Source organism: Cololabis saira, chromosome 19, assembly GCF_033807715.1.
Source record: "Cololabis saira isolate AMF1-May2022 chromosome 19, fColSai1.1, whole genome shotgun sequence".
NCBI classification, from domain to species: Eukaryota; Metazoa; Chordata; class Actinopteri; order Beloniformes; family Belonidae; genus Cololabis; species Cololabis saira.
Window position 1 is genome coordinate 21160449 of NC_084605.1, and position 24873 is coordinate 21185321.

The 24873-nt window shown below is 42.4% G+C and overlaps 2 protein-coding genes across 3 annotated transcripts in view; one reads left to right on the forward strand and one right to left on the reverse strand.

The window, feature by feature from the left end:
* itgb4 (integrin, beta 4) overlaps window positions 1–7862 on the forward strand; it is a 29421-nt gene extending 21559 nt beyond the window's left edge. The window contains exons 34-42 of one of the 2 annotated variants that reach the window (XM_061707658.1): window positions 107–274; window positions 367–537; window positions 853–987; window positions 2221–2370; window positions 3444–3632; window positions 3756–3911; window positions 4001–4165; window positions 4314–4421; window positions 6578–7862. In XM_061707658.1, the coding sequence (XP_061563642.1) occupies window positions 107–274; window positions 367–537; window positions 853–987; window positions 2221–2370; window positions 3444–3632; window positions 3756–3911; window positions 4001–4165; window positions 4314–4421; window positions 6578–6708 (1373 nt within the window). In that variant the 3' untranslated portion in view covers window positions 6709–7862. The remainder of the gene's footprint in view (window positions 1–106; window positions 275–366; window positions 538–852; window positions 988–2220; window positions 2371–3443; window positions 3633–3755; window positions 3912–4000; window positions 4166–4313; window positions 4422–6577) is intronic. The other variant, XM_061707660.1, reaches the window with a different exon arrangement.
* An 848-nt stretch (window positions 7863–8710) lies between these two features.
* On the reverse strand, window positions 8711–16569 carry zgc:194990 (uncharacterized protein LOC568410 homolog). Its single transcript, XM_061708005.1, has 10 exons — window positions 16418–16569; window positions 14393–14480; window positions 14196–14294; window positions 14013–14120; window positions 13768–13926; window positions 13451–13591; window positions 12854–12905; window positions 12589–12615; window positions 9958–9984; window positions 8711–9867 (listed from the first exon to the last, which is right to left on the reverse strand). Exons 2-10 carry the CDS (start codon window positions 14453–14455, stop codon window positions 9308–9310), a joined length of 1236 nt encoding a protein of 411 aa, XP_061563989.1. The 5' UTR covers window positions 14456–14480; window positions 16418–16569; the 3' UTR covers window positions 8711–9307.
* Between the last annotated feature and the right edge of the window lie 8304 nt (window positions 16570–24873).

Sequence of the window (24873 nt, forward strand, 5' to 3'; positions counted from 1 at the left end):
CTGAACGCTGACGCTGGAGCTTCACATCGACAGAGCTGTAATCAGTGCAACAAACGTTACCTGATAAATTGACGTTGATTATCTTGGCTCTTGTGATGTTTCAAAGATTACGCCATGAACGGAAAGTGGGACCACAACTTCCTCTTCCCTGGGGGCTCGTCCACGCGCAACATGTCTGCATCATCCTCTCCGATGTCGACCCTGAGCTCCAACTACAGAGGGGGCGGCGGCTCCTTCACCACCGAGACCACCACCTCCTTCATATCGGGACACGGTGAGCTGGATGCCGCATGTAGTTTGTTCTGTTTTGGTTGGAAAAGCTGCACAAAGATTATAAACTATTTTTTTCCCTCTTTCTTTCTATAGGAAGTCTTCGTGGGCAGGACATGACCGGAGGGGGGTCGCACATGATCGGAGGGGGTTCGCACACAACTGACGTCATCATGAGGAAGCGTTCAGAGAACAGAGTTTACATGGATGAAAACATCCGGGACTCTATTGTCATGGGAGACATGTCGGGCAAACTCCCAAACCTGGGTATGTTCTGGCCTTTACTTTGCTTTACTAGCGCAGTATTTACGATGATGCTTATTTACGATGATGCCTCAGGGAGCATGCAAGTGAGAGCTTGGACGTGTGTTAGCAGGTTTGGGGCTGTTGGCTGCACAGCAAGGCTTATCCACGCAGACTTTGCAAGAGCTATGCTGACTATCGCTCTTTCTCCCTCCCATCCTCCCTCCACCTCTTGTCTTCTGTGCTCCCTCCGTGCCCTCCTCCTCCTCTTGCTGTTTTTGTCCCTGTTATCTCCTTCATCGTCCTCCTCCTGCTGCATCATTGCTCTATGGCCATCAGGTGGGCTCGGCTACACTGGGATGCAGAGCAGCTCTCAGAGCCAGTCCAGCTACGGCCTGTCTCAGGGCCCCAGAACCAGGACCCAGTCCACAGACATCAACGAAGCCTTATATAATCTGGACAGGGTGCTCTACGGTAAGTCTGCAGCAAACCAGCATGAAAGCTCTGGATGTTTTCGCTGGATTTTGCCGCGTAACATAGGCATGTTTGTATTCTTTACTCCTGCTTCACTGATTGGATGAAACTCAGGCTCTGTCGCTCTCTCAGCCGATCTCGATGCTGTTGTTTTGCTGCCTCGACAGGGGATCCGGACTAAGTTTTCCATCATCCAGACCTCCTGCTCACAGCTAAAACTCTCACGAGATCCAGTAGAAAATGAAGGAACATTGGTTTAACTCAGGGGTCGGCAACCCGCGGCTCTAGAGCCCCATGCGGCTCTTTAGCGCCGCCCTAGTGGCTCCTGGAGCTTTTTCAAAAATGTTTTACTTTTTTTTTCTTTCTTTTTTTTCCTTTTTTTTCTCTTTTTTTCTTTTTTTTTTCCTTTTTTTCTCTTTTTTCTTTTTTCCTTTTTTTCACTTTTTCACTTTTTTTCTTCCTTTTTCTTTTCCTTTTAAATCTCCATATTTCGATTTTTTTACTCGAAATCTTGACTTTTTTCTCGTAATTTCAACTTTTTTCTTAATAATAATAATAATAATAATGACTTGGGTTTATATAGCGCCCTTCAAGGCACCCAGAGCGCTTTACAGAAATCATTATTCATCCATACACATTCTCTCCAGTGGTGGTAAGCTACATCTGTAGCCACAGCTGCCCTGGGGCAGACTGACGGAAGCGTGGCTGCCATATCGCGCCAAACGGCCCCTCCGACCACCACCAACATTCATACACATTCATACACATTCACACGGGGCAAGGTGGGTAAGGTGTCTTGCCCAAGGACACTACGACAGCAAACTGGGACAGAGCGGGATTCGAACCGCCGACCTTCCGATCATTGGACGACCCGCTCTACCACCTGAGCTACTGCCGCCCCCCCTCTTGAAGTGCATAATGAAAAAAAAAATCTTCCCCCAGTTATAACTAATATAGATAGCCTACATGTAGCATGTGTTGTCTTCATTCTAAGGCTCATACAAGAGATCATTTTTTGCGGCTCCAGACATATTCGTTTTTTGTGTTTTTGGTCCAATATGGCTCTTTCAACATTTTGGGTTGCCGACCCCTGGTTTAACTGATATTTTTAAAACCCATTAATATTAATCACATGGTGAAAAGATCTGATCCAGTCATGATCTGAGTTTAGACAAAGGTCCAACCAGGTGTTTCATAGGTTTCCTACTCACGCCTCTCTGTGTCCCCCATCAGATGCTCGGCTCTCTCCCGGCGTGCCGGACACCCCCAGCAGGCTGGTGTTTTCTGCTCTGGGACCGACTGCCCTCAAAGTCAGCTGGCAGGAGCCCCACTGTGAGAGAAACATCCTGGGCTACTGCGTCCTGTACCAGCTGCTCAACGGAGGTAGATACAAGGACCGGTGACACAATCATGGGACATTACTGGGGCCTAGTACTTAGTACTAATTTATTTAACCATCTTTAATTATCCACTCAAGAGAAATGAAGCATATTGTAGGCCAGGGGTATTCAACTAGATTCGGCCGGGGGCCACATCTGCAAAAGGACTGTATGGAGAGGGCCGCACAATTTGAAAATTTGGGGGTTTTCAAAAGGTATTTTGCACTCAAAGACGAAGACTTATGTATATATAATACATTTGTATTATACATTTGAATATATCTAGTTTACATATGAATTATGTATTAATTGTCTCCAGATTTAGTAAGTGTGAATGTTAAATATAATATTCAAATAAAGAAATATTATTTTAAATGCAAGTTCATTTTGAAACCATGCATTGTGCAAACTTAATGAAGTTGATATTGACCTACTTTTAATAAAACACGCCATAATGACAAAGCACCACTTTCCACCAAGATTTCCTTATTTGAATATTATATTAAGCATTGGGCACAAGCATTTCAGTCCATAGTAGCCAGTTTGATGTTATAAATAAGCAACTAAAATATTAACCATAAGCTCCTTTATTAATGACACATCTGTGCATTATATCAGCAAAACAAAACAATCACATGAAATTATAGGAGGCTTAGAAGTTCCATCTGAAATCCAAAGTCCTCACTTATTCAAATGAAAAAAATGTCAGGCCAATCCTAGAAGCCTATGTCAACAAGTCCTCTGTACAACGGAGGTTAATAATAATGTGACAAACATTAACACTGTGCAACACTGGCAAAAAATCTGAAATAAAAAAAATAAAAATATATATATTGTTTTTTTTTTTTTCAACAAACAACCCCTTTTTTTAAATATGACCAGGGGCCACATAAAAGCTCCTGGCGGGCCGCATGTGGCCCGCGGGCCGCCAATTGAATACCCCTGTTGTAGGCAGTGTAAAGTACCCCTCTACTGTTCACATAGGGTTTAAGTGGGTAAAGCATCGGCCCTGGCACTCGACTGACGATCAGCAGTAGTGTTTTTAATCCTCATTAGCTGGACTCTCTTCATCTGCAGGTGAGACGAAGCGCATCAACGTGACGAACCCGGCGGAGAACTCGGTGATCATCCACGATCTGCTGCCCAACCACTCGTACTTGTTCAAGGTGAAGGCTCAGAGCCAGGAGGGCTGGGGTCCAGAGAGAGAGGGCGTCATCACCATCGAGTCGGCCGTGGACCCCAACAGTCCCCTCAGTCCCATGCCAGGTGCCCATTCTCCTCATTCCTCCTTCATCCCGGAGATGCAATAAAAGTTTTTTATACCGGTACGTGGCTGTTCAAACCCTAGACCTGAATCCTTGTCCTTGTTGTGTGTTCGTCTCTGTCCAGGCTCGCCATTCACCCTGAGTACCCCCAGTGCCCCAGGCCCTCTGGTGTTCACGGCTCTGAGCCCCGACTCCCTGCAGCTCAGCTGGGAGAAACCTCGTAAACCCAACGGCGACATCCTGGGCTACGTGGTCACCTGTGAGCAGCTACACGACGGAGGTGGGAACCTGTAAACTTGATGTAAACTGCATCTACCGGTTTATCTGCCACAACGCGTCGTTTGATATTTAATCCTTGTGCGTTTCCAGGGGATGTGCGTTCTTTCCAGGTGAACGGCGACAATGCCGAGACCAGTCTGACAGTTCCAAACCTGACTGAGAATGTCCCCTACAAGTTCAAGGTTCAGGCTCGAACCACTCAGGGCTTCGGTCCCGAGCGGGAGGGGATCATCACCATCGAGTCCCAGGATGGAGGTAAGGAAAAAAAAACTCAGCTCAGCGACAAACATGTTATCTACACAATACAAATTGCATATAATGCATAAATACTTTCCACTTTCTCAGAATTCCCATCTTCTTCTCACAGGATTGCATTAATTTTGTCCCCCGATGCTCCCTGTAGGTGCCTTGTCTCAGTACAACAGCCAGTCAATGATGACGAGGGATGTTTTCCACATGCCAACAGAAGTCCGGACGCAAACCACCGTAGTCAATGATCCTTACTTCTCAGGTACACAAGGATGTTTAATTTCATTAAGAACTTTGTGTTTGAGAGCATTTTTGTAGATGTTAGAAGTGGCTTCTACATTAAAAGCTCCCATCTGAAACTGCTCGGAGCAACCTGGTCCTGAAAATGTCATTCAGTGAGCTGTTCAGCTGTACAGATGCAGATCCGTGTAAAATGATGCAACCTTCCCATCTTTATCAGCTCAAAATTTCCCATCTTGCTGCCTAATGACATTCGCTCCGATATGGATAGTGGCAACATTTCAGTCTCGGTCCCAGTGGATCTCAGTGCTGCATTCAACACAGTCGACTAGAACATCTTGATAGACGGGTTAAAGAACCGGGTGGGACTTTCTGATACAGCACTAATCTGGTTGGAGTCCTATCTAAAAGACGGGTACGACAGTTGGAGCTAACAAAAATAACGTAAGGAGTTCCCCAAGGTTCAGTTCTGGGGCCTCTGTTGTTTAACATCTATACACTCCCACTCGCTCAAATGATGAAAAAGAACTAAAACAGGAGACTACAATCTAATTCAAACATTGATCAAATGCATTGATCAAATTAAAGAATAATGTGCCAGAATTTTCTTCAGTTGAATGAAGACAAAACCGAAATAATAGTGTTTGGAGCCAAGGAAGAAAGATTAAACGTCAGCACTCGGCTTCAAGCAGTAAAGCTTAAAACCGAGAGCTAAGCCAGAAATCTGGGAGTGGTTCTGGACTCAGACCTGAATTTTAACAGCCTCATTAAGATAGTAGTGAGGTCAGCCTTTTATCACCTAAAGAACATATCGAGGATTAAAGGACTGATGTCTCAGCAGGATTTAAGAAAAACTTGTCCCTGCTTTTATCTTCAGTAGACTGGACTACTGTAACGCTGGTCTCACGGGTCTCCCTAGAACAGGGGTCGGCAACCCAAAATGTTGAAAGAGCCATATTGGACCAAAAACACAAAAAAACAAATATGTCTGGAGCCGCAAAAAATGAAAAGTCTTAGAGCCTTAGAATGAAGGCAACACATGCTGCATGTTTCTATATTAGTTATAACTGGGGAAAGATTTTTTTTTCATTATGCACTTTGAGAAAGTCGAAATGTTGAGAAAAAATTCGAAATGTCGAGAAAAAAGGTGAAATGTTGAGAAAAAAGTCAAAATGTCGTGAAAAAAGTCGAAATGTTGAGAAGTTGAAATGTTGAGAAAAAATTCAAAATTACGAGAAAAAGTCGAAATGTCGAGATTAAAAAGGAAAGGAAAAAGGAGGAAAAAAGAGAAAAAGGAAAAAAAGAAAAAAAGGAAGAAAAAGAGAAAAAGAGAAAAAAAGAAAAGAAGAAAAAAAGACAAAAAAAAGGTCAAACATTTTTGAAAAAGGTCCAGGAGCCACTAGGGCGGCGCTAAAGAGCCGCATGCGGCTCTAGAGCCGTGGGTTGCCGACCCCTGCCCTAGAACCTCCATCAAACAGCTGCAGGTAGTGAGGACTCGGGCAGCAGAGTTCTGGACTAAGACCTAGAGACCCGGGTCCTCACTAAGACCAAGAGAGCAGACCATATAACTCCAGCTCTCAGACTACTTTCTGTACCCAGAACCAAACACGGTGAGGCAGCATTCAGCTTTTATGCTCCTCACATGTGGAACAAACTCCCACAATGCATCATGGCTTTCAAGTACTGTTGTATTTCAGTAATCTACCACAATGCCTGGCCGGTTATCCTAATTCTTTTCCTCTGAAATATAGACTGAGTCTGGTTCTCCTCAGTAAGCAGGAATGATGCGTGATCTCAACAACCAGAAAAGTATAAACCAAGTGCAGCCAAAAAATGGCTGCTCTTGGTTTTGCAGAAAAGAAATAGTTGATCCGAGGTGACATAAGTAACTTTGTCACCACTTTGGTTGTTTTTAAGCATTGCTTCTTATACATTTTGTACAAGTCACTACGTAAAGCCCTGCACTGTTGTGATTGGTTCGGTACATTCTGTACCAGTGGAAATGACTGCACTGCAAAAAACAGACCTGCTAGAAATGAGACTAATATTTCTAAATGTAGTCAAAATTGCACCAGACCCTTTATTGTGATTGAAACACGTCACAAACGGTTCATTAAGAAATTGAGTCAGCTTCTGAAAACATGCCTCCTTTAACACGTGCCACTTTCTCTCCGGCAGACGGGATGATGATGACCACACAGCACACAGAAACCGGCAGCATGGTGACCCGGCAGGTCACCCGGGAAGTGGTCCAGAGGGGCGTCGTGGGAGCATCTACTGTCACAAAGCAGATGTACTATCAGTCCTAAGATCCACATCCCAGACCTCCGACTGCGACGAGTGTGAAAATCTCCTAAAAGGAGTCGGCTTCTGAGTGGACTTGCCACAGCGTATGTTTTTATGTATTTCTGTGTGTGGTTAGACGGAGAAGAAGCCGCTCTTTCGTGTCTGTTACAAACTGCGGCCACTTTTCACTGTGAGCACGCTTCATATGAACATTTATCTTTCTCTCCATTAAGCACGTAGCTTGGTGTTTGACTCCACTCCCTCCGCGAGCTCCCATCTGCTGACACACACCAGGTTTTAAAAAGTAATCTGGGGGTCGGCCATCCAACTTCTCCAATGTGCTCCTCAGATGGGTTTCATTTGTTTGTACTATTTCAGCTCAAGCTCTTCAAATACCGACCAAGTTTTACCTGAAAGTTTTCTCTGAAAAGCACCCGAGGCCTTAAAGTTTTCGCTGTAGTTTCTCCGGAGATGCTTCCCCCGGACGATCAACAGTGTTCTCCCACTATTTTTGTGCATAGGTTTGTATTATATTAAAGTGTGATGAGGTTTTTTTGTTTTATTCCCAACATATTTAATACTTTTAAAGGTTTTTACTTTTGCAAACTGACATTGAGATGAACTCCAGGTATTGAGCTGCATCTGCGAAACGGGTCGCTGCTCATTTACACGCGGGGTTTCCTGCTGACAAGAAAGGGCGAGAGCTGATCGATGCAAATGATCCGACTTGTATTCAGTGGGCCGTGCTTTTGTGTTGTTTTCAGAGGACATCAATATTGAATCATGTTGACATTTCTTATTTCCTTGGACTGCATGTCGAATGCGTTCAGCGTTTCAGGAGGATCGTTGAGTGAGCAGGGAGGTACGCTGGAGGAACGGTGTGTAAAGACGGAACGATTGTATTTGCTGCAAGTGATACTGTAGTTTAGCTTCACTGAAGTGGTTTTATCGGTTAAGAGAATATTCCTGACATCCATCTTCTAGACCTGCTTCAACCTGTTCAGGGTTGCAGATGCCATTTGGGTGAAGAGAATAGTCTTAGTTGGAAAAAGGATAAGTAAGGTTGCTAAGTACTTTTTATCAGTTTGTATGATTTACTTTTAAAACAGTTGTGCTTTTTTGCATTGTCTCTTTTTTATGTCTATTCTATTGCACTTAATAAAGATTTATGATTTGAAATAAATGTGACTACTGAGTATCCATCCATCCATCCATCCATCCATCCATCCATCCATCCATCAGGGTTCAGGTTAGGTTGTAGCCTGAGCAGAGGGGGTTCAGACCTTACTTCCTCTACCTCTTCAAGGTGTAAAAACATAATTAAAAAGCTCTCCAGCATGTTTTGGGTCTGCTTTGAGTCCTCCTTCCATCCAGAAAGCATCTCCTAAGCCAGGGGGGGTCTAATCCGGGTCCTCGAGGGCCGTTGTCCCGCATGACTTAGGTCAGGAGTCTGTAAATCCAATCCTCAAGGGCTGGTGTCCTCTCAGACGTTTCCCAGCTCTCACACACCTGACTCAAACGACTGGCAGAGATCCTCATATCCCCAGGGGAGGGGAAGAATATAAATTGCTCTCTTAACTTCAACAGACCCGTGTGAAGTCTGCACCGCTGCAATGACCCCAAGCTGCTGCAACTCCTCCCCCTGAGGCAGCAGGTCACTCCCGACCCCGAGAAGGCATTCCAACCTTTTTCTACTGAGAGCCGCGGTCTCCGATTCAATGGTGCCGATTCTCGTCTCAATGGCAACATCAACCCCCCCTCTGCAACTGGGCTGGACCTAGAAATTCTGTCTGTAAAAGTTATGAATAAAATCATTGACAAAGTCCACCTCCTACCTGAAACATGTCTGTATTCTACCAGCGATGTGCACCAAACTGTGGCTGTTGTGCACCAAAACTCCCGAAGTGCTCCCCACACAAAAGCCCAAAAGAAAGCATGAACCGGAACCCCCATCCCTCCTCCAGGACCCTCAAGAGGTCAGAGCTGCTCCAGTTGGATCCAGCTACCAGTGGTGAACTTGTGTATAAATGATGTGCCATCAAATGCAAGATTTGTAGTTTATTTATATTTTAGAGAGAGAAAAAAAAAAAGGACGTTGCCGTCTTTATATCACACAAACAAACGAAGCACAGCTGCGCAAACAAGACTGCGGCTGACAGTGTTTGCAGGAAGCTGGAGTCAAAGAGTCGAACAGCGTTTGAGAGATTAGCTGCTCACATGCGTCGGTCCAGACTGAGATTACCTGTAGCCGGGGGTCTGCTAACGCGCGCAGGCACCGGACGGCCGTACACAAGCTGCTCAAACATCCTCCACAGCGCCTCCATCTTTCAAGTTCTACAACAAAAACTTCGGGTAAAAGCATTTCCATATTCACGTGTGGCATTAAACTCTAGATTCTTTTAAAGTTTCCTTACGGCATAAAATATTGATCTCCAAAATACAAATGGTTAAATGTTTGCATGTCTCCATGAAGGCAGAGAAACGGACGTTGTGATGCAGAGGGATGGCGGTTCTGGTTCCCGAACACGGGAGGCACCTCACAGCAAGAGTCAGTTAGTCCGGAGCGAGAAGACGAAGGTCCAAGTCCGCCAGGATGAAATGGATGCCGGGGATGGGGGCGGTTCAGGTCCACAGGCACGGGCCGGGGCAGAGGCACGGCTGTCGGACCCCCGCCGGCCTGATCAGCAGGTCCTTCACCACCTCCACCGTCCCGAACAGAGGGAACAGTTCCTCCGTGAAGTTCTCGTTGTAGGTGAACAAATGCGAGCGCTTGTCCACGTCGTAGAAGGACAGCTGGCCCTGCTCGTAGTCCAGGTACACGCCGACCTTCTGGGGCGCCAGGCTCTGCGGCAGAGGGGTGGAGGGCACGGTCAGGGCCTTCAGGTCCGTGCCCCGCTCCAAGCGCAGCGTCAGGTACCCCGTGTTGGTGTTCAGGGAGGGGAAGCCCTGTCTCACGGCGGACGCCTTGGCCACTCCCAGCCGCCAGTCCCGCTCGCCCACCTCCACCTCCCAGTAGTGGCGCCCGGAGGCGTAGGCCTCCTGCCCCACGGCGCACCACCAGCCGTCGAAGCGCTGCTGGCAGCGCGGCACGTCCCGGCGCTGCAGGCCGCACCGCATCCGCTTGTCGTCGCCGGAGATGAGCAGGTCCGGGTTGGCAGAGTCGGAGTCCAGACAGACGTCCTCTGTTGGAGACGAAGAGCACGTGGTTAAAATTCACACATAAATACCTTTTTCTCTTTAAATATTTGGAGCATATGAAGATATTTTCATACCTGTTGCATCACAAATCCAGTTCCACACTGCAAAGAAAAAGAAAAACGTGCTTTAACACTTTTACTACACGCAATGTGAGAGGCGTTTTCAGGTAAAAACATACGACAGACAGAGTTATTTCCCTAAATCCCTCTAGACCAGGGGTCGGCAACCCAAAATGTTGAAAGAGCCATATTGGACCAAAAATGCAAAAAACAAATATGTCTGGAGCCGCAAAAAATTAAAAGTCTTTTATAAGCCTTAGAATGAAGGCAACACATGCTGCATGTAGCTATATTAGTTATAACTAGGGGAAGATTTATTTTTTTTCATTATGCACTTCGAGAAAAAAGTCGAAATGTTGAGAAAAAAGTCGAAATGTCGAGAAAAAAGTTGAAATGTCGAGATTAATGTTGAAGTACAATCTCGAGAAAAAAGTCGAAATGTTGAAGAAAAAGTCAAAATGTTGAGGAAAAAAGTCAAAATTTCGAGGAAAAGTCAAAATGTTGAGAAAAAAGTTGAAATGTCGAGGAAACAGTCAAAATTTCGAGAAAAAAGTTGAAATGTTGTGATTACAAAGGAAAGGAAACAGGAAGAAAAAAAAAGAAAAAGAAGAAGAAAAAAAGGAAAAAAAAAGGTCAAACATTTTTGAAAAAGCTGCAGGAGCCACTAGGGGGGCGCTAAAGAGCCGCATGCGGCTCTAGAGCCGTGGGTTGCCGATCCCTGCTCTAGACCCCCTGCCAAATATACTGGATTACTCGATGCTCAGCCTTCAACTTTGATGTTCTCTGCAGCTCTGAACCTGCAAAATCTATGAGACAGGCAGTAAAACAACATTTAATCTGATATTTCCTTCAGACACTACATCCATTAGGGAGACTGGACCATAAACTCCTCGTAATATTGCTCCATGTTGGCGAGATGTCTGAATAATCGCCCATAGCTGGAAGGTTTTTCACATCATCACATAATTAAGAGAGAATTATGCATGATGCTGGATTTGCAGCTCTGCAGCCGCCGTGCAACAGGAGCGCGGCAGAAGCCCATCTGGCCCGCAGCGCTGACGCCAGCATCTCGTTAGGAGCAGGGAGAGACGGGTAAATGATTAACTGGAGCTTTGTTCCAAAACAGTTGGGGACGCTGTAGAAAATCTAATTAAACAGGGGATGCAGTTATTCAACTTTTTTACTGAGCTAGATTGAGGCTAAATCTGAGATTTGTAATTAAAAATATAAACTCATATTCAATTTGATATTACTTCAGATTAGTTTTTAAAAAGTTGACAAGGTCATCACTTTTCAATAACTTCCTCGAATGGATGGATTTGGACTCGGGAATTTTCTCATTTAGACCGGTTTGAACGAGACTGCTCTTCTTTAGCAACTTATCTTTGGTGCTTAATATTGTGATTTTCTTATTTATTTAATTTATCATGCACCAAATGTTTTCTGTGGGCCGGTTTAGCTGCAGGACTCTTTAATACCAAGTCAGAAGCAGATGTGGTTCAGCAACGCTTTACTGAAAGAAGCAATATCTTCCCTGAAAAAGACGTTAGTTCGATGTTGCTCTAAAATCTGTACACACGCATTTGAAAATGTGAAATCCTATCTATACTTTCTTGTGTAGTTTTCTCTGTGAGAGAGTTTTAACTAATATTTTTGGATGCAGCCACCACGCAAGGACTTGCAAAACAAAAGTGTCCGGTCGTTCTGGCTGAACAGTACAAGATTACACTCATTCAGAACGGTGGGTCAGGATATTATTCATCTGCCAAGATTAAATTCACAGTTACTATTCTGAATTTTTCTGCATGTGTTGTTCTTAACTTGACTGACTTTTATTTGGTCCGTTTTTCTTTCTTTTTTTGACTTGTCTTTTGTAGAGTCCTTTCTAAACTGTATCATCAACAGTACGTTAACTATTAAGACAATTAAGACCTGGAAAAAGCTGTTCACGCTCTAATCAGCTCACGATTAGACTATTGTAATGCACTATATGTTGGCGTCTCCAAGTCCTCTATTGGCCGCCTTCACCTAGTGCAGAATGCAGCTGCCCGTCTTTTAACTAACACTAAAAGACGTGAGAACATTACTCCGGTCCTCTATTCACTCCATTGGCTTCCTGTCCATTTTAGAATTGATTTTAAACTTTTAATGTTTGTTTTTAAAGCCCTCAATGGCCTTGCCCCACCCTATTTATCGGAGCGTTTAACGGTGCGCTGAGATCCTCAAACCAACTGTTGTTGGAAGTGCGCAGGTCAAAGTTCAAGCGCTGGAGTGACGGAGCCTTTTCCATTGCCCCCCCGGCTCTGGAACAAGCTCCCCTGCAACTTACGCACTATCTCTGACCTGGGCCTTTTTAAATCAAGGCTTAAAACCTATTTATTTAGATTGGCTTTTAATACCCAGTAGTGTGTGACACTTTTTTTACTCTTTTTCTATTTATTTTTTGCTCTACCTTATGATTGTATGTTGTATTTTTTATTCTGTAAAGCCCTTTGGCTCACCTAGAGGTGGCAGTAAAGTGCTATATAAATAAAGTACATTAACAATCTACCGTCACAATGTATTAATATGCAGCAACGCAACACTTCTAGATCATTTAAATTAAAGGGGCAGTGACTTCAGCATCAGTGAGGAACTCTAACTCACCATTGTGGGGGATGTAGCGGACGGCATCTGCAAGATGAAGATAAAAACTGTGATTACATACTTCTTTCTCCGTTCATTTGACACTTTTAGGTACTTAGATGGAAAGCAGAACATTACATCATATTACTGTCTGAATTTACAGGTAGAATCAACTGCATTTCACTCGTTAAAGACAGCTTTTTAGCAGTTTTAAGTCTGTCTACGTGACATGATGGGATGTCCAGGTAAACGCGATGACCTCTGCTCAGTAGTGGCATGTACTCACCGATCCTCTGGTTCCTCTGCTTCTTCACCAGCCACTGCTTTGTCACGTCCTCCTGCACAAACAGACAGCATGAAGTCTTACGTTAGAAAAATCAAAGGTTGGGCAGTAAGATCAGATGTTTAGTACAGTGTGTTATAGGGCTGCACGATTCTGGACAAAATGAGAATCACGATTTTTTTGCTTAGAATTGAGATCACGATTCTCTCACGATTTTTTTCCAATATAAAATTTATTGCACTTATTACTTTAACTTTGCAACAGCTGAACAAAAATATAATAACAATAAACATCTCTTGTCTTCTTTACACAAACCTTTGAATAATTTAAACAATAATAACAATTTTGAACAATATTTGTTCCTCCCTGAGTTGAACACCCTTTCAGGCACCCTTTTCAAAAAAATTAAAAAAAAATATTTTTAAATCGTCGTCATTTGGAAATGAGATTGCGTTCAAGCATGAATCGAGATCGCGATTTTTTTAACGATTAATCGTGCAGCCCTAGTGTGATACCTCAAAGTCTTGTCACTATTTTTTTTTTTTTTCATGTTTCCAGTCCTTCAAAGCCCAGGAGAGACTGGTGCACTGGTTATTTTACCTTGGTGGGGCTGTCGGCGTTCAGCACGGCCAGCATGACGAGCTCCATGGCCGGGAGCAGGTTGGGCAGGCGGCCTCTCTTCCACTGGAACTCCAGGTCGTCCAGCATCATCAGCACCGGCTCGCCGGGCCACACGGTGGGCTGCACACAACGGGTCAGACACAATTAACATGGCGACTAACTTGTGATCAGAACCCCTGGCACAATCCGCACATGACACAATGAGGTTCAAGGTCGAGGTTTAGCCTAATCATCTTTATCAGATACAGGGAGGGAAACTGGGTCAGGCTTTAATCGCCGCCCCATCGTGTATTCACCTGGGGCCTGCTTTTAATCTCCCGGGTCCAGTCCATGATGACCCGCTTGTAGGGCCCCATGTCGTACTCGCCCCCCGTCTCCAGGATGCACAGGAGGTGTCCCTTCCAGTCCCTCTTCTCTGGCTTCTCATACTGGTAGTCTGAGGGCATGATCTTCTTCTGAATCACAAATGGAGACTTTTTAAAAAAACACTCTGAAAAGTCTGTTTCTTCTGCTAGAAGGGAACGTGGCACCGGTGTTGTACCTGTACTCTCTTCTCCAGAACCGCGGCCCAGTCCACGATGAAGTCGCGGCACACGCTGGCCGGCCAGACGTCCTCGCAGGTCCAGATGTGGCCCAGGATGTTGGATTTCTACGGTTTGACGAGATGCAAATGAGCCGGAGGGCTGCGTGTGACGGCGGAGACCAAGACGGGAGAAAAGCTTACCTGGCAGATTCTGTTCAGCTCCCGGGCCAGCTCCATGATAAACAACTGACTTTCCACCAGGGGCTCCTTCTTCTCGTGCTTCACTTTCTTACGAGACTCCTGGAACAGAAAAAGGCGAGATAAAAGAAAACCCTATTCTGTAGATGTATTTGACACTTGCAGACGGAGACGCAGCTCTATCGCAGGGAGTCCCGTACCTTGAGTCGGATCTTAAGCTTTTTGGCTGGCTCGATGAGAAACTGCAGGCAGTCTTTCATCATGCTGGCAGCTGAGGAGCGAGGCCTTCTGCAGTGGGATGATTAAAAAGAAAAGCTTTAGTGTGCTGGCGCTAATTCTGTCAAGAGCTGGGACCCAGCTGCAGCCGAGCGAGCTCCGGTCGCCCACATAAAAATCGATGAGGGGGCAGAAACGGCAAATTTATGTGAGATGGAGGGGGAAAAAAAGAAAAACAGGGTGTGCAGAAAGAGAGAGAGGAGCACTGCAGAACTTTCATCACAGCTCTGCACTCGAAGCCCACGGAGAGCTTGTTATCAGGCATTCAGAGCTGTCATTACAGGAGAGGGGGGGGAAACGGCACACAGGAGAGCACAGCGTGGGCGAGAAACAGAAACAACAAAAAGCACAGTCACACAAACTCTTGTGTGGGTCGGTGCATCTCAACGTGGGCTTGAAACTGCAGGTTCATACCCCTGGAGAGGTGGAGACAGCAGCCCAGGGCTTTAGGAAGGGGATGAGGGGCTGAGGGCTTGCTTGTTGTTGATTCAGCAGTCAGGCCGCCTCTGCGCCTGAGTTTGTTGCATTGAGGGGATTTTATCTGGTGCAGGTGGGGGAGCTGATCCTCAAAAGGTTGGGACGCACTCTCTAAACACTCAAGGGCATAAATCTCACGGTCTGACTGCAACTGCATCCAAGATGAAAATGTTTTTTAGCAAAACCTGAATTATCAGTGCAGATTTATAATTTATGTAAAGCTTTAAAAACACTTTTTGATCTACTGGGGAAATTGTAAATACTCACTAGGATAAAGTGCATCACACAAGACAAAATAAAGAGGGGGGCATGCTACTGATTGGCTTGTATATCAGGATAACTCCTCGTGTGGACCCTGGTGAGCAGTACTGGAGTTGAGGGGGGATGAGGGGGGATGGCATCCCCCCTGAAATAAAAACGGTCAAAATCATCCCCTCTGTAAAACTGCCATCCCCCCTTTCCATCCCTTATGTCATTTCATCAATGAATGTGGTTTTACTGCTATTTCAACATTTAGAGTCATCACCAGAAAAATAACACCAGAAAAATAACTTATTTGACCATTTTCACCTGTTTCAAGTAAATGTTCACTTGAAAAAAGTAGAAAAATCTGCCAGTGGGACAAGATTTATCTTCTCATTACAAGCAAAAAAAATCTTGTTCCACTGGCAGATTTTTCTACTTATTTTAAGTGAAAATCTACTTGAAACAGGTGAACATTGTTGTTTTTTCCAGTGATGAGTCTTGTTTTAAGTGTAATAAGATTTTTTACTAAAATGAGACATTTTAACTAGAAATAGGACAAATATTCTTATTTTGAGTTTTTGCAGTGATCCATTTTACTTATCCTGTGAAGGACAGAATCATATTGATAAGTTCAGAAAACTGTTTTTTATTGTTGTGTTTTGATGTATTTGATGTAAGCCCAGTGGATATTTAAAGCTTACAGAAGGCTGCATTTAACTGCTGCTATGTCATTCCTGCAGTATTTCTGCAGGTGTTTTGGTCACTGCTATTATTTGTAATATATTATATTATTTGTATATACATATATACATACATATGATAAAATCCACCATCCCCCCTGATTTTTTTTTACAACTCGAGTACTGCTGGTGAGGGTTTATTTCAGGCTGAGCATGTTGGTGGCAGAGGAACTGGAAGCTTAAAGAAAATCCGGGATTACCACTGCAGAACAAACACAAGCAGTGACTTTCTATATCTGGAGAGAGGGACCAACCTCTGCCTCCAAGTCGTATCTCAACAAACACCCCGCAAAACTGCTCATTTATACATGTTAACTGCGTGGACAAAATGCATAAACCCCAACACGTCCTACCAACGAAGTTCGTACAACAGCAGGAAGTAAATCATTATATTTAGGTAATAAGTGCCCTTTGGATGGCATAAGAGGCTGCAGCCAGTTTTGTTACCGGGATTTTCACCTTTAGTACGGATTTTAAAGTTCTCACCTTGCAGAATGTTGAATTTCCTTTCGTCAGGTTACTCTGTTTGGCTCCTCTCCGAGTTTGGGGGTTTTATTTAGTGCTCCGCCATCCTCCGCAGACGCATCGCTTTATCCACTCAACACAACTGCGGCTGCAGGGACAGCAGCGCGCTCTTATCTGCCGCCGCCTCCGCGGAGCCGCGCTCCCGCCACCGGCCGCAAGAGGGCGACAAACCTCCCCTTTTCTTCCCAAATCTTTTCTCTTATTTCAATATTCTGACTTTTAATAACAATTATAACGATAGAAATAATCCTCCCGTTTAAGATTGGTAGACGGGGGCTATCATCACTATATAATTTACTCTGAAACATTTTATAAGGATTTCAACTGTCAGGATATTACGACGGAGTATTAGGGCCAAACTAAGACAAAAAACATTGGACATTACGAGAATAAAGTCATAATATAATGAGAATAAAGTCGTAATGTTGCGAGAATAAAGTCGTAATAGAATAAAGTCGTAATATTACGAGAATAAAGTCGTAATATTACGAGAATAAAGTCGTAATATTACGAGAATAAAGTCGTAATGTTGCGAGAATAAAGTCGTAAAATTACGAAAATAAAGTCGTAATATTATGAGAATATAATTTATGAGAACTCTAACAGGAAGAGCTTCTTCTCCCTGTGTTAAAATGAGGAATATTGAGCATCTTGTGAAGTTATATTTATAATATATTACGACTTTATTCTCGTAATATTATGACTTTATTCTCGTAATTTTACGACTTTATTCTCGTAATATTATGACTTTATTCTCATAATTTTACGACTTTATTCTTGTAATTTTACGACTTTATTCTCATTACATTATGACTTTATTCTCGTAATTTCCTTTTTTTGTTTGGCCCTAATACTCCGTCGTTGGATATATATAATCAGTCTAAATAAAAGTTTGAGGTAGTTTAATTCATAAAATTATTTTCCAAGCCGTTCGAAGCATTTTAATAGTGATCGTAAAATACCATGTATTGTTCACAGATGTGGAAATTTTCCTCAGGCTTCATTTTTCTCAGACTTCACAAATATATAAAAGAAAATCGATCACCCAACACATAACAGCAACATAAAGTAATATGGTTCCTGTGTGAGTTGGCTATTATGGGTCAAGCCACTATAGCTAGTTTTCAGGCTGCATTTGTAAATAAGAAATTGTTCTTAAATTGCTTGCCTGGGTAAATAAAGGTTAAATAAATAAAAATAAAATAGTTTTGAGTTCATTGACAATACAGAGGGGCCAGAACTGAGCATCATCTGTGTTTTATGTATGTATCTTATGTGTCTCTGGTCTTTGATAGTAATTCTACTGGCCATGTTCAATACTCTGGTCACTATTTTAGTTGTTAACCAGTGTTTTAGCGTGCCAGGAACACATACTAAATGTTAGGATGCTTTTGACAAGCCATGTATACATTTCTAAAATGGTCTTGTTTATCTCATACAGGTCTTGTTTGTAAATGAGAATTTGTTCTCAAACTTTCACCTGGCAAGATGGTTAAATAAAAAATACAGGTTCAGTTTCGGAGCAGATACAGACGGTGCATTGGTTTTTGTAAAAGGTGTACTCTATGTTAGCAGGAAATTAAAGTGTTATCAAAGAGCCCTCTTAATCATTGAAATTGTTCTAATCCACCTACAGACTGATCAGGAATCACAACAAATGGTAAATCCTGATGAGCCTTGTAGCACCTGACAATAACCCACTCCTTTGTCTTACTTTCACTGATTAACAAGGGCACTATCATCCCACCATATGTCGACTGATTAATGGTTTTCCCTGCCTGCAAGAGATCAACAGCACTGCGTCATCAGTATATGGGGGGTGGAGTTAGAAATTTACATTTCACTGGTTTACAAAGAAAACAAGACAGGTGTGAGTACACAGCCTTGAGGTGCTCCAGTATACAGGATAACAGTATCAACAGTACCGCAGCTTGTATTCACTTTACATTTTCTTTAAAATAAAATGTATTCATCATATTGCCATCAGATGAGCAACACATGAAATATTACACTATCATTTTTTTGACAAATAGTAAGCCAATATGAGGAGGAAGAGTGAGAGTACCCATATAGCGTCAAAAGGAATTAATGAGCACTCGGGTGCTGTTAATCAAATCCACCATCAGCTAGTATGAGCACCACTGTAAAGGCAGATGTTTTGGTCAGTTGCTGCTCAGGTCATTCAGATGTATGTTAACACAATCACAGAATAGACATTCAGCAACGACATGCTCGTTGATCTGGGCAGGATTTAAAGCAGTCATTCTTCAGTGGGAGAGATTCATCAGACGAAACATTCAAGACAGTTACTCAAAAGGACTTCAATTCAATTTATATAGCATCTATTACAACGGACGTTGTGTCTAGGTGCTTTCTAAAGACCCAGAACATGACCCCCAAGCAATTATTACATAAAGTCAGTTCCCCGTACCTGCCGTATAAAATAGATCCTAGAGTCAAATATGAGGCCATCTGTTCACCAGCTAAAGCATTGTGAGGACAATGATCTCAAGCAAAGGTGTCACAAAGGCTCAACCGAGTCCAGGCATCAGTGTGATTGAAATGCTGAAGAGATAAACAAATTGACCCAAAATTGAATGACCTGAGGCAACATTGTACAGAAATGTGGGCCTGATAAAACCACTTAAGTATTGCTGCTACTGGGATATGTCAGGGCGTGGTGCACGGAGAACGCTGCGGAGGCAGGAAGCAAAAAGGAGGACTCGTTTTTATTTGTGGAAACAAAAACTGAACAAAAGCAGGAAAATGTGCAGCTCTCTATCATGTTGCTTAGGAAACCGACAGAAACGCCCACCGTATGTTGATTAAAGTTGGCTTTAGCTACCAGTTCTTTTGGTTGATACCCACTTAAATTGCACCGGAGCAACCAGCAGACATTTACAGTGGCATATCCTGTTTCACATGTCGATTTAATGTAAAAATTTAAAAAAATTACTGTGGTGTTTAGCCAATGCTGGGTTAGAACAAATAGCTGAATGCTTTGCTAAGCGCAGTAGCCTGACGTTTACGGCTGAGCCGACTGTCAGTCATATATACATTAATTTCTCTATATAAATTCTTCCAACGTGGAATGAAAAAAATTCACCCTCAAGAGTTTTCATGGATGCAAGATCAAACGATTTAGACCAAAACATTTAACCAGGCTGTAAATGTTTATTTCTGCTCAAAAGTTGGATATTTTAACATGAAAGTCAATGGACATTGACTTGCTTTTGCAGCTAGCCTCCAGCCATCAGTCGAGACACCACGGTGAATCTTAGTTGCTCCTTCTGGAGGTTAGATGTTGGCACTTGGATGTCATGTAGCTACCTTGTTTTATGAGGCAAGCTTAACTTAAATTTGGAAAACACCCTTCTGGTGTCAATCAAAGTTAGCCAAGGCTCTCGGCTCCTTCAGCTGACCCATGCTGGAGGTACCAGTGAACCTTAGTGGCAGAATATCCAGTTTAAAATGAGGTTTTGACGCAGAAATCAGCAACGACCACCGGGTTTAACAAGCGGGACCTGGCTGTAGACTATGTATGGAGTTGGAGCTCCACTGACGGCCATTCTGGACCAGAAACCATGAGACTTGGCCTGCCGCCATAAATGTATTGCTTTTTATATTTTTACCTGATTTACTGGTACTGTCAAGAGTTGGTTGATTAGGACTCAAACGCAGGAGAGACCAGGAGGCAGGCGTTAAAAGAAAAAAAAAAACGGTGATTTATTATCTTAACAAAACCAAAAACGCTGCTGAGTAGGATTTCAAAAAAACCAGAGCTTAAACAGGATCAAAAACAACAAAAACCTGACATGCCACATGGAGAGAGGAAACAGTACGGACCAGCAGGGAGCAGGGAAAGACAAGACCAGATATACACAAAAGGGTTAACGAGACACAGGTGGAGACAATCAGGGCAGATGGGAACCAGGGAAGTCAAGACAGAACTGAAACACAGACGCAGGTTTCAAAATACAAAGAACTAAACAAAAAATACAAAAAAACTACAATTGTCATGTACGACACATTGTAGTTATGGATATGCAAAACCAAATTTTGAAGCAGGCTGTAAATATGTTAATTGCTGCTGCACAGTTGGACTTTTTTTTTTTTTACATTTTTCTTAAAATTGAATATGTGTGTGTGTGTGTTAATTAATTTGTTTGGTTCTCAAAAAAACAATTTTATTATTATTATCCTTTATTTAACCAGGGGTCCGTTTCACAAAGCAGGTTCAACAAACACTGAGTCTAATCCTGAACTCTTAGTTGATCTACTCTGAGATCGGAAACTCTGAGTTTTCGGTTCCAGAACAGCGGATTTGAGGTAATTTACTCAACTCTAAGTAGTTTCACCGGGAGTTAAGCGCGAGCGTGAGGGAAATAAAAAGCCAGCATCAGTAGAGCGCTGATACAAGGATTCACCATGGCAACCGGCGACACAAAAGAGCGACACATTTTCTTTTTTTTCTTTTTAACTTTATTTATCTTTTCAATTTACAAAATCCCTTTGAGGAAACGTTAGTTTGCATCTGAAGATCCACATACTTCACGCCACTGGAGTTAGAAGCGTTAATACGTGCATATGGCGAGTATGAGAGCATATTTTGAAAAAAAAAAATGAAATTTTATTGTCAATTAGATCAGGGCCGTTGGGTACGGCAGCTGCCACACCTCGGCTTCAGGGGAAAATGTAAATGTTTTTTTTTAAATACATTTATGGAATTACTCTGTGTCTATTTGTATTGATGTATTCTATTACTTCATACATATAAAATAACTACAAATGCATATCAGAACAACATGATGGATTTCAGTAGGTATTATCTATCCCAACACTTGTACCCCCCCCCTCATATCTTGAAATGTCCCAGCGTCCCTGACGACAGTGGTCGCTATCAATCTCGTTTTTAGTGCGCTCTGCAGATATAATATATGTCCTGCCATTTTCTTTCTTTTTATTTAAATTGATTTATTTTATTATATTTATGTTACTTATGTAATGACTTATGCACTTCATCCACTTTATGTCTCATACTGTATTTGTTTATTTAATTCCTTGATGCCTGACTGTCCACGGTCAATGTTCTGACTGTAATTGGAACTTTTAAATAAAGTTTTAAATAAAGTTAAAAAAAAGTGCGCTCTGCAGTGTTACTAACTTACAAAAATTAAAATGAAGCAGACAACCACGCAATAAAAAAAAAAGAAAGAAGGCAAGTGATGGGTCCAGAATATATTAACGAGGCTGTTAGCCACTGATGGATTAATTATGCAAGTTCATCTCAAAGTAAGATATAAATCCTCTTATACATCTGTTTAAGGGAAATATTTGACTTTTTTTTACTCTCCCTCTCTTTTTTGCATTTGGACTTTAACTGTTTGAAGTTAAACTGGGATGTCCCTGTGATATTGTTGCACTGACATAGTGAATAAAATACGTTGCGTTTTGTCAGATACGCCTTTTCTGCTCTCTAACTTTGCCGCTTGCTGTCCGTGGTGCAGAAAACAGATGCGTATCGCGTAAAGACCCATTGGCTGAATTGACGCCACTGAGGGAGGAGACAGAGAGAAACTCCAGGTTCGCTGAAATAAACCTGGTCCCGACCAGGTTAGATTCAGAGCGTCTGTTACTACGGTAACTGACCGAGAGCTTAAGTTACCTCTCTTTGTGAAACAGGCTAGAGTTACTCCTCTTTCTCTGGTTTGAGTTACCTCCCTTTGTGAAACGGAAAACTCAGAGTTTCCCTCATTTCAGGGTTAACAGACTCAGAGTTCTCACTAAACCTGCTTTGTGAAACGGGCCCCAGGTAAGACTCATTGAGATTAAAAATCTCTTTTCCAAGAGCGACCTGGCCAAGAGGGCAGCATAAATTACAACAGAAAACACAACAAAAAACAACAAACAGCAATGACACACTGTAGTCAGGAACACAAATTACATACAACATAAACGGGTTCATATAATTTGAAAACTTTTTGGCACCATTTGAATTAAAAACAAGCACATTGCCCGAGAGAACTAGTTTCTCGATCCTTTAAAATTGATCGAAATTCCCCCAGAGTGATCAGTTCAGGTAATCTCAGATCGTTCTGTATGTCATTCCATGACCGGGGAGCAGCGTAACTGAAGGCTTTTTTCCCAAGTTCAGTGTTGGCTCTTGGAACGAACATGCGCAGAACGTCCTGTGAGCGTACGCTGTAAGGATTAGAGACATGTAAGAACATAAATAAGAGGGAACCAGCCCAAGAAGAGATTTATAAATGAACGCTAACCCAGTGGCGTCAATTCAGTGGAAGCTAAGGTATGGCAAGGTTACGAGTCACAGAACTTAACTAGAGTATCAATCAACACGTCCAGCAAATACTCATCACAGAAGTCTGCTATGTAGTTTATCTGTGTGGTCAAGAAAATTGGAACTTTTTCAAATGCAGTCTCGCTCACTGCAAAAACTCAAAATCTTACCAGGAATATTTGTCTTATTTCTAGTTAAAATGTCTAATTTTTAGTCAAAAAATCTCATTACACTTAAAACAAGAGTCATCACCAGGAAAATAACTTGTTATTTGACCATTTTCACCTGTTTCAAGTAAATTTTCACTTGAAATAAGTAGAAAAATCTGCCAGTGGGACAAGATTTATCTTCTCATTACAAGCAAAACAATCTTGTTCCATTGGCAGATTTTTCCACTTATTTTAAGTGAAAATCTACTTGAAACAGGTGAAAATGGTTGTTTTTGAGTCTTGTCTTAAATGTAATGAGATTAAAAAAAAAAAAAAAAAATTAGACTAAAAATGAGACATTTTAACTAGAAATAAGACAAATATTCTTGTTAAGATTTTGAGTTTTTGCAGTGTATAATAACTAGTGAAATCGATCATGTTGTTCTTATTTGCATTTGTAGTTATTCCATAAATGTATTTAAAAAAACAAACATTTACATTTAACCCTTGAAGCAAAGGTGTGGCGGCTGCCATACCTTGCCATACCCAATTGACGCCCCTGCGCTAACCATCGAGAAAGTCTGCGGGCAGATAGAGACGGACAATTTGCAGTTGCATACAAAGTGCAGTGGTGGACAAGATTCCCACATCCTGTAATAAAACGTAGGGCACAGTGATATACAGTGTCCAGCTTTCTCAAATAAGTGACAGGTGCGTTCATAAACAGCAAGTCTCCATAATCCAGTAAAGGAACAAACGTGGTTGAAATTAAATATTTCCTAACGTGTAGGGAAAAACAAGATTTGTTTCTAAAGAAGAAACCCAATTTCATCTTAAGCTTACAGACCAGCTTTTCTATGTGTGGTTTAAAACAGTGGTCCCCAACCCCCGGGCCGCGGCCCGGTACCGGGCCGTGGGTCATTTGGTACCGGGCCGCACAGAGAAAAAAAAAAAAAAAAAAATGATGGAAAAAAAATAAATAAATAAAAAAAAAAATTTTTAATTAAAAAATAATTTCTGTAGAATCCCCGACTGATGATGGATGACTCTCAAACTGATGGTTCACAATGTTTTTATTCCTTGGATGTAAATACACTGCAAACACACTGTAAGAGCTATAAAGGAATAAAATAAAATAAATAGTCTTTCATACAGACCGATGCAGCTGCTCGGTCGGCAATAAAGCTACCGATAGAGAGAGTCGCAATCTACGTCATCACCTGGCGAGCCGCCATGCTGGACGAACCATTAGCAGCTCTTCAGACCACTGCGCACCGCGTACAGACGTGCTCCCTCTTCGTCGTGTTTTACGTGAAATCGTTACTTTACATTATTCTGTAAACCCTGGTAGCCTGTTGCTGTGTTGTGGCTGCAGCAGCTCCACATAACAGACGTGGGGAAAAAAATCGCTAATGGTTTAACTTTTCACCGGTTCCTGCTCGGAGGCAGAACCTCCAAACATCTGAGATAACAAACAGTCGTCGGCTCCTTGGCTGTAAGATGACCAAATATAACCTTCCACATTATCCCGATGTCGATGAAAGTCTGCTCCTTGCATTTTCATTCTGGTAAGTTAAAGATGCTGTATGATTATCTTTTTATACATTGTCTCTCCTTCAACCGCGACACCACACACACACACACATACAAGCGCTCACACAAATACATGTAAAGGCAGTCATAAGGCTAACACTATGCATTACATACAGTAGATGTAACACTCATAATCATGACATGTAAGAAATCATAAAGTCATTACAGGTGCCTTGTCATGATTATGAGTGCCACATCTATGTTATCCACATCCATTCAAATAAGTGTTCCTATCATAACATAACATTAAGGTTCTATATTTTTTCAAGACTTATGTTTTGGGATGATAATTTTGATTGTGTTACCAGGAAAACCAGCAAATGAAATGTACAGCTCCCACCCAGACTGAGCCCCATCTCTCAACCTGGGCCACACTA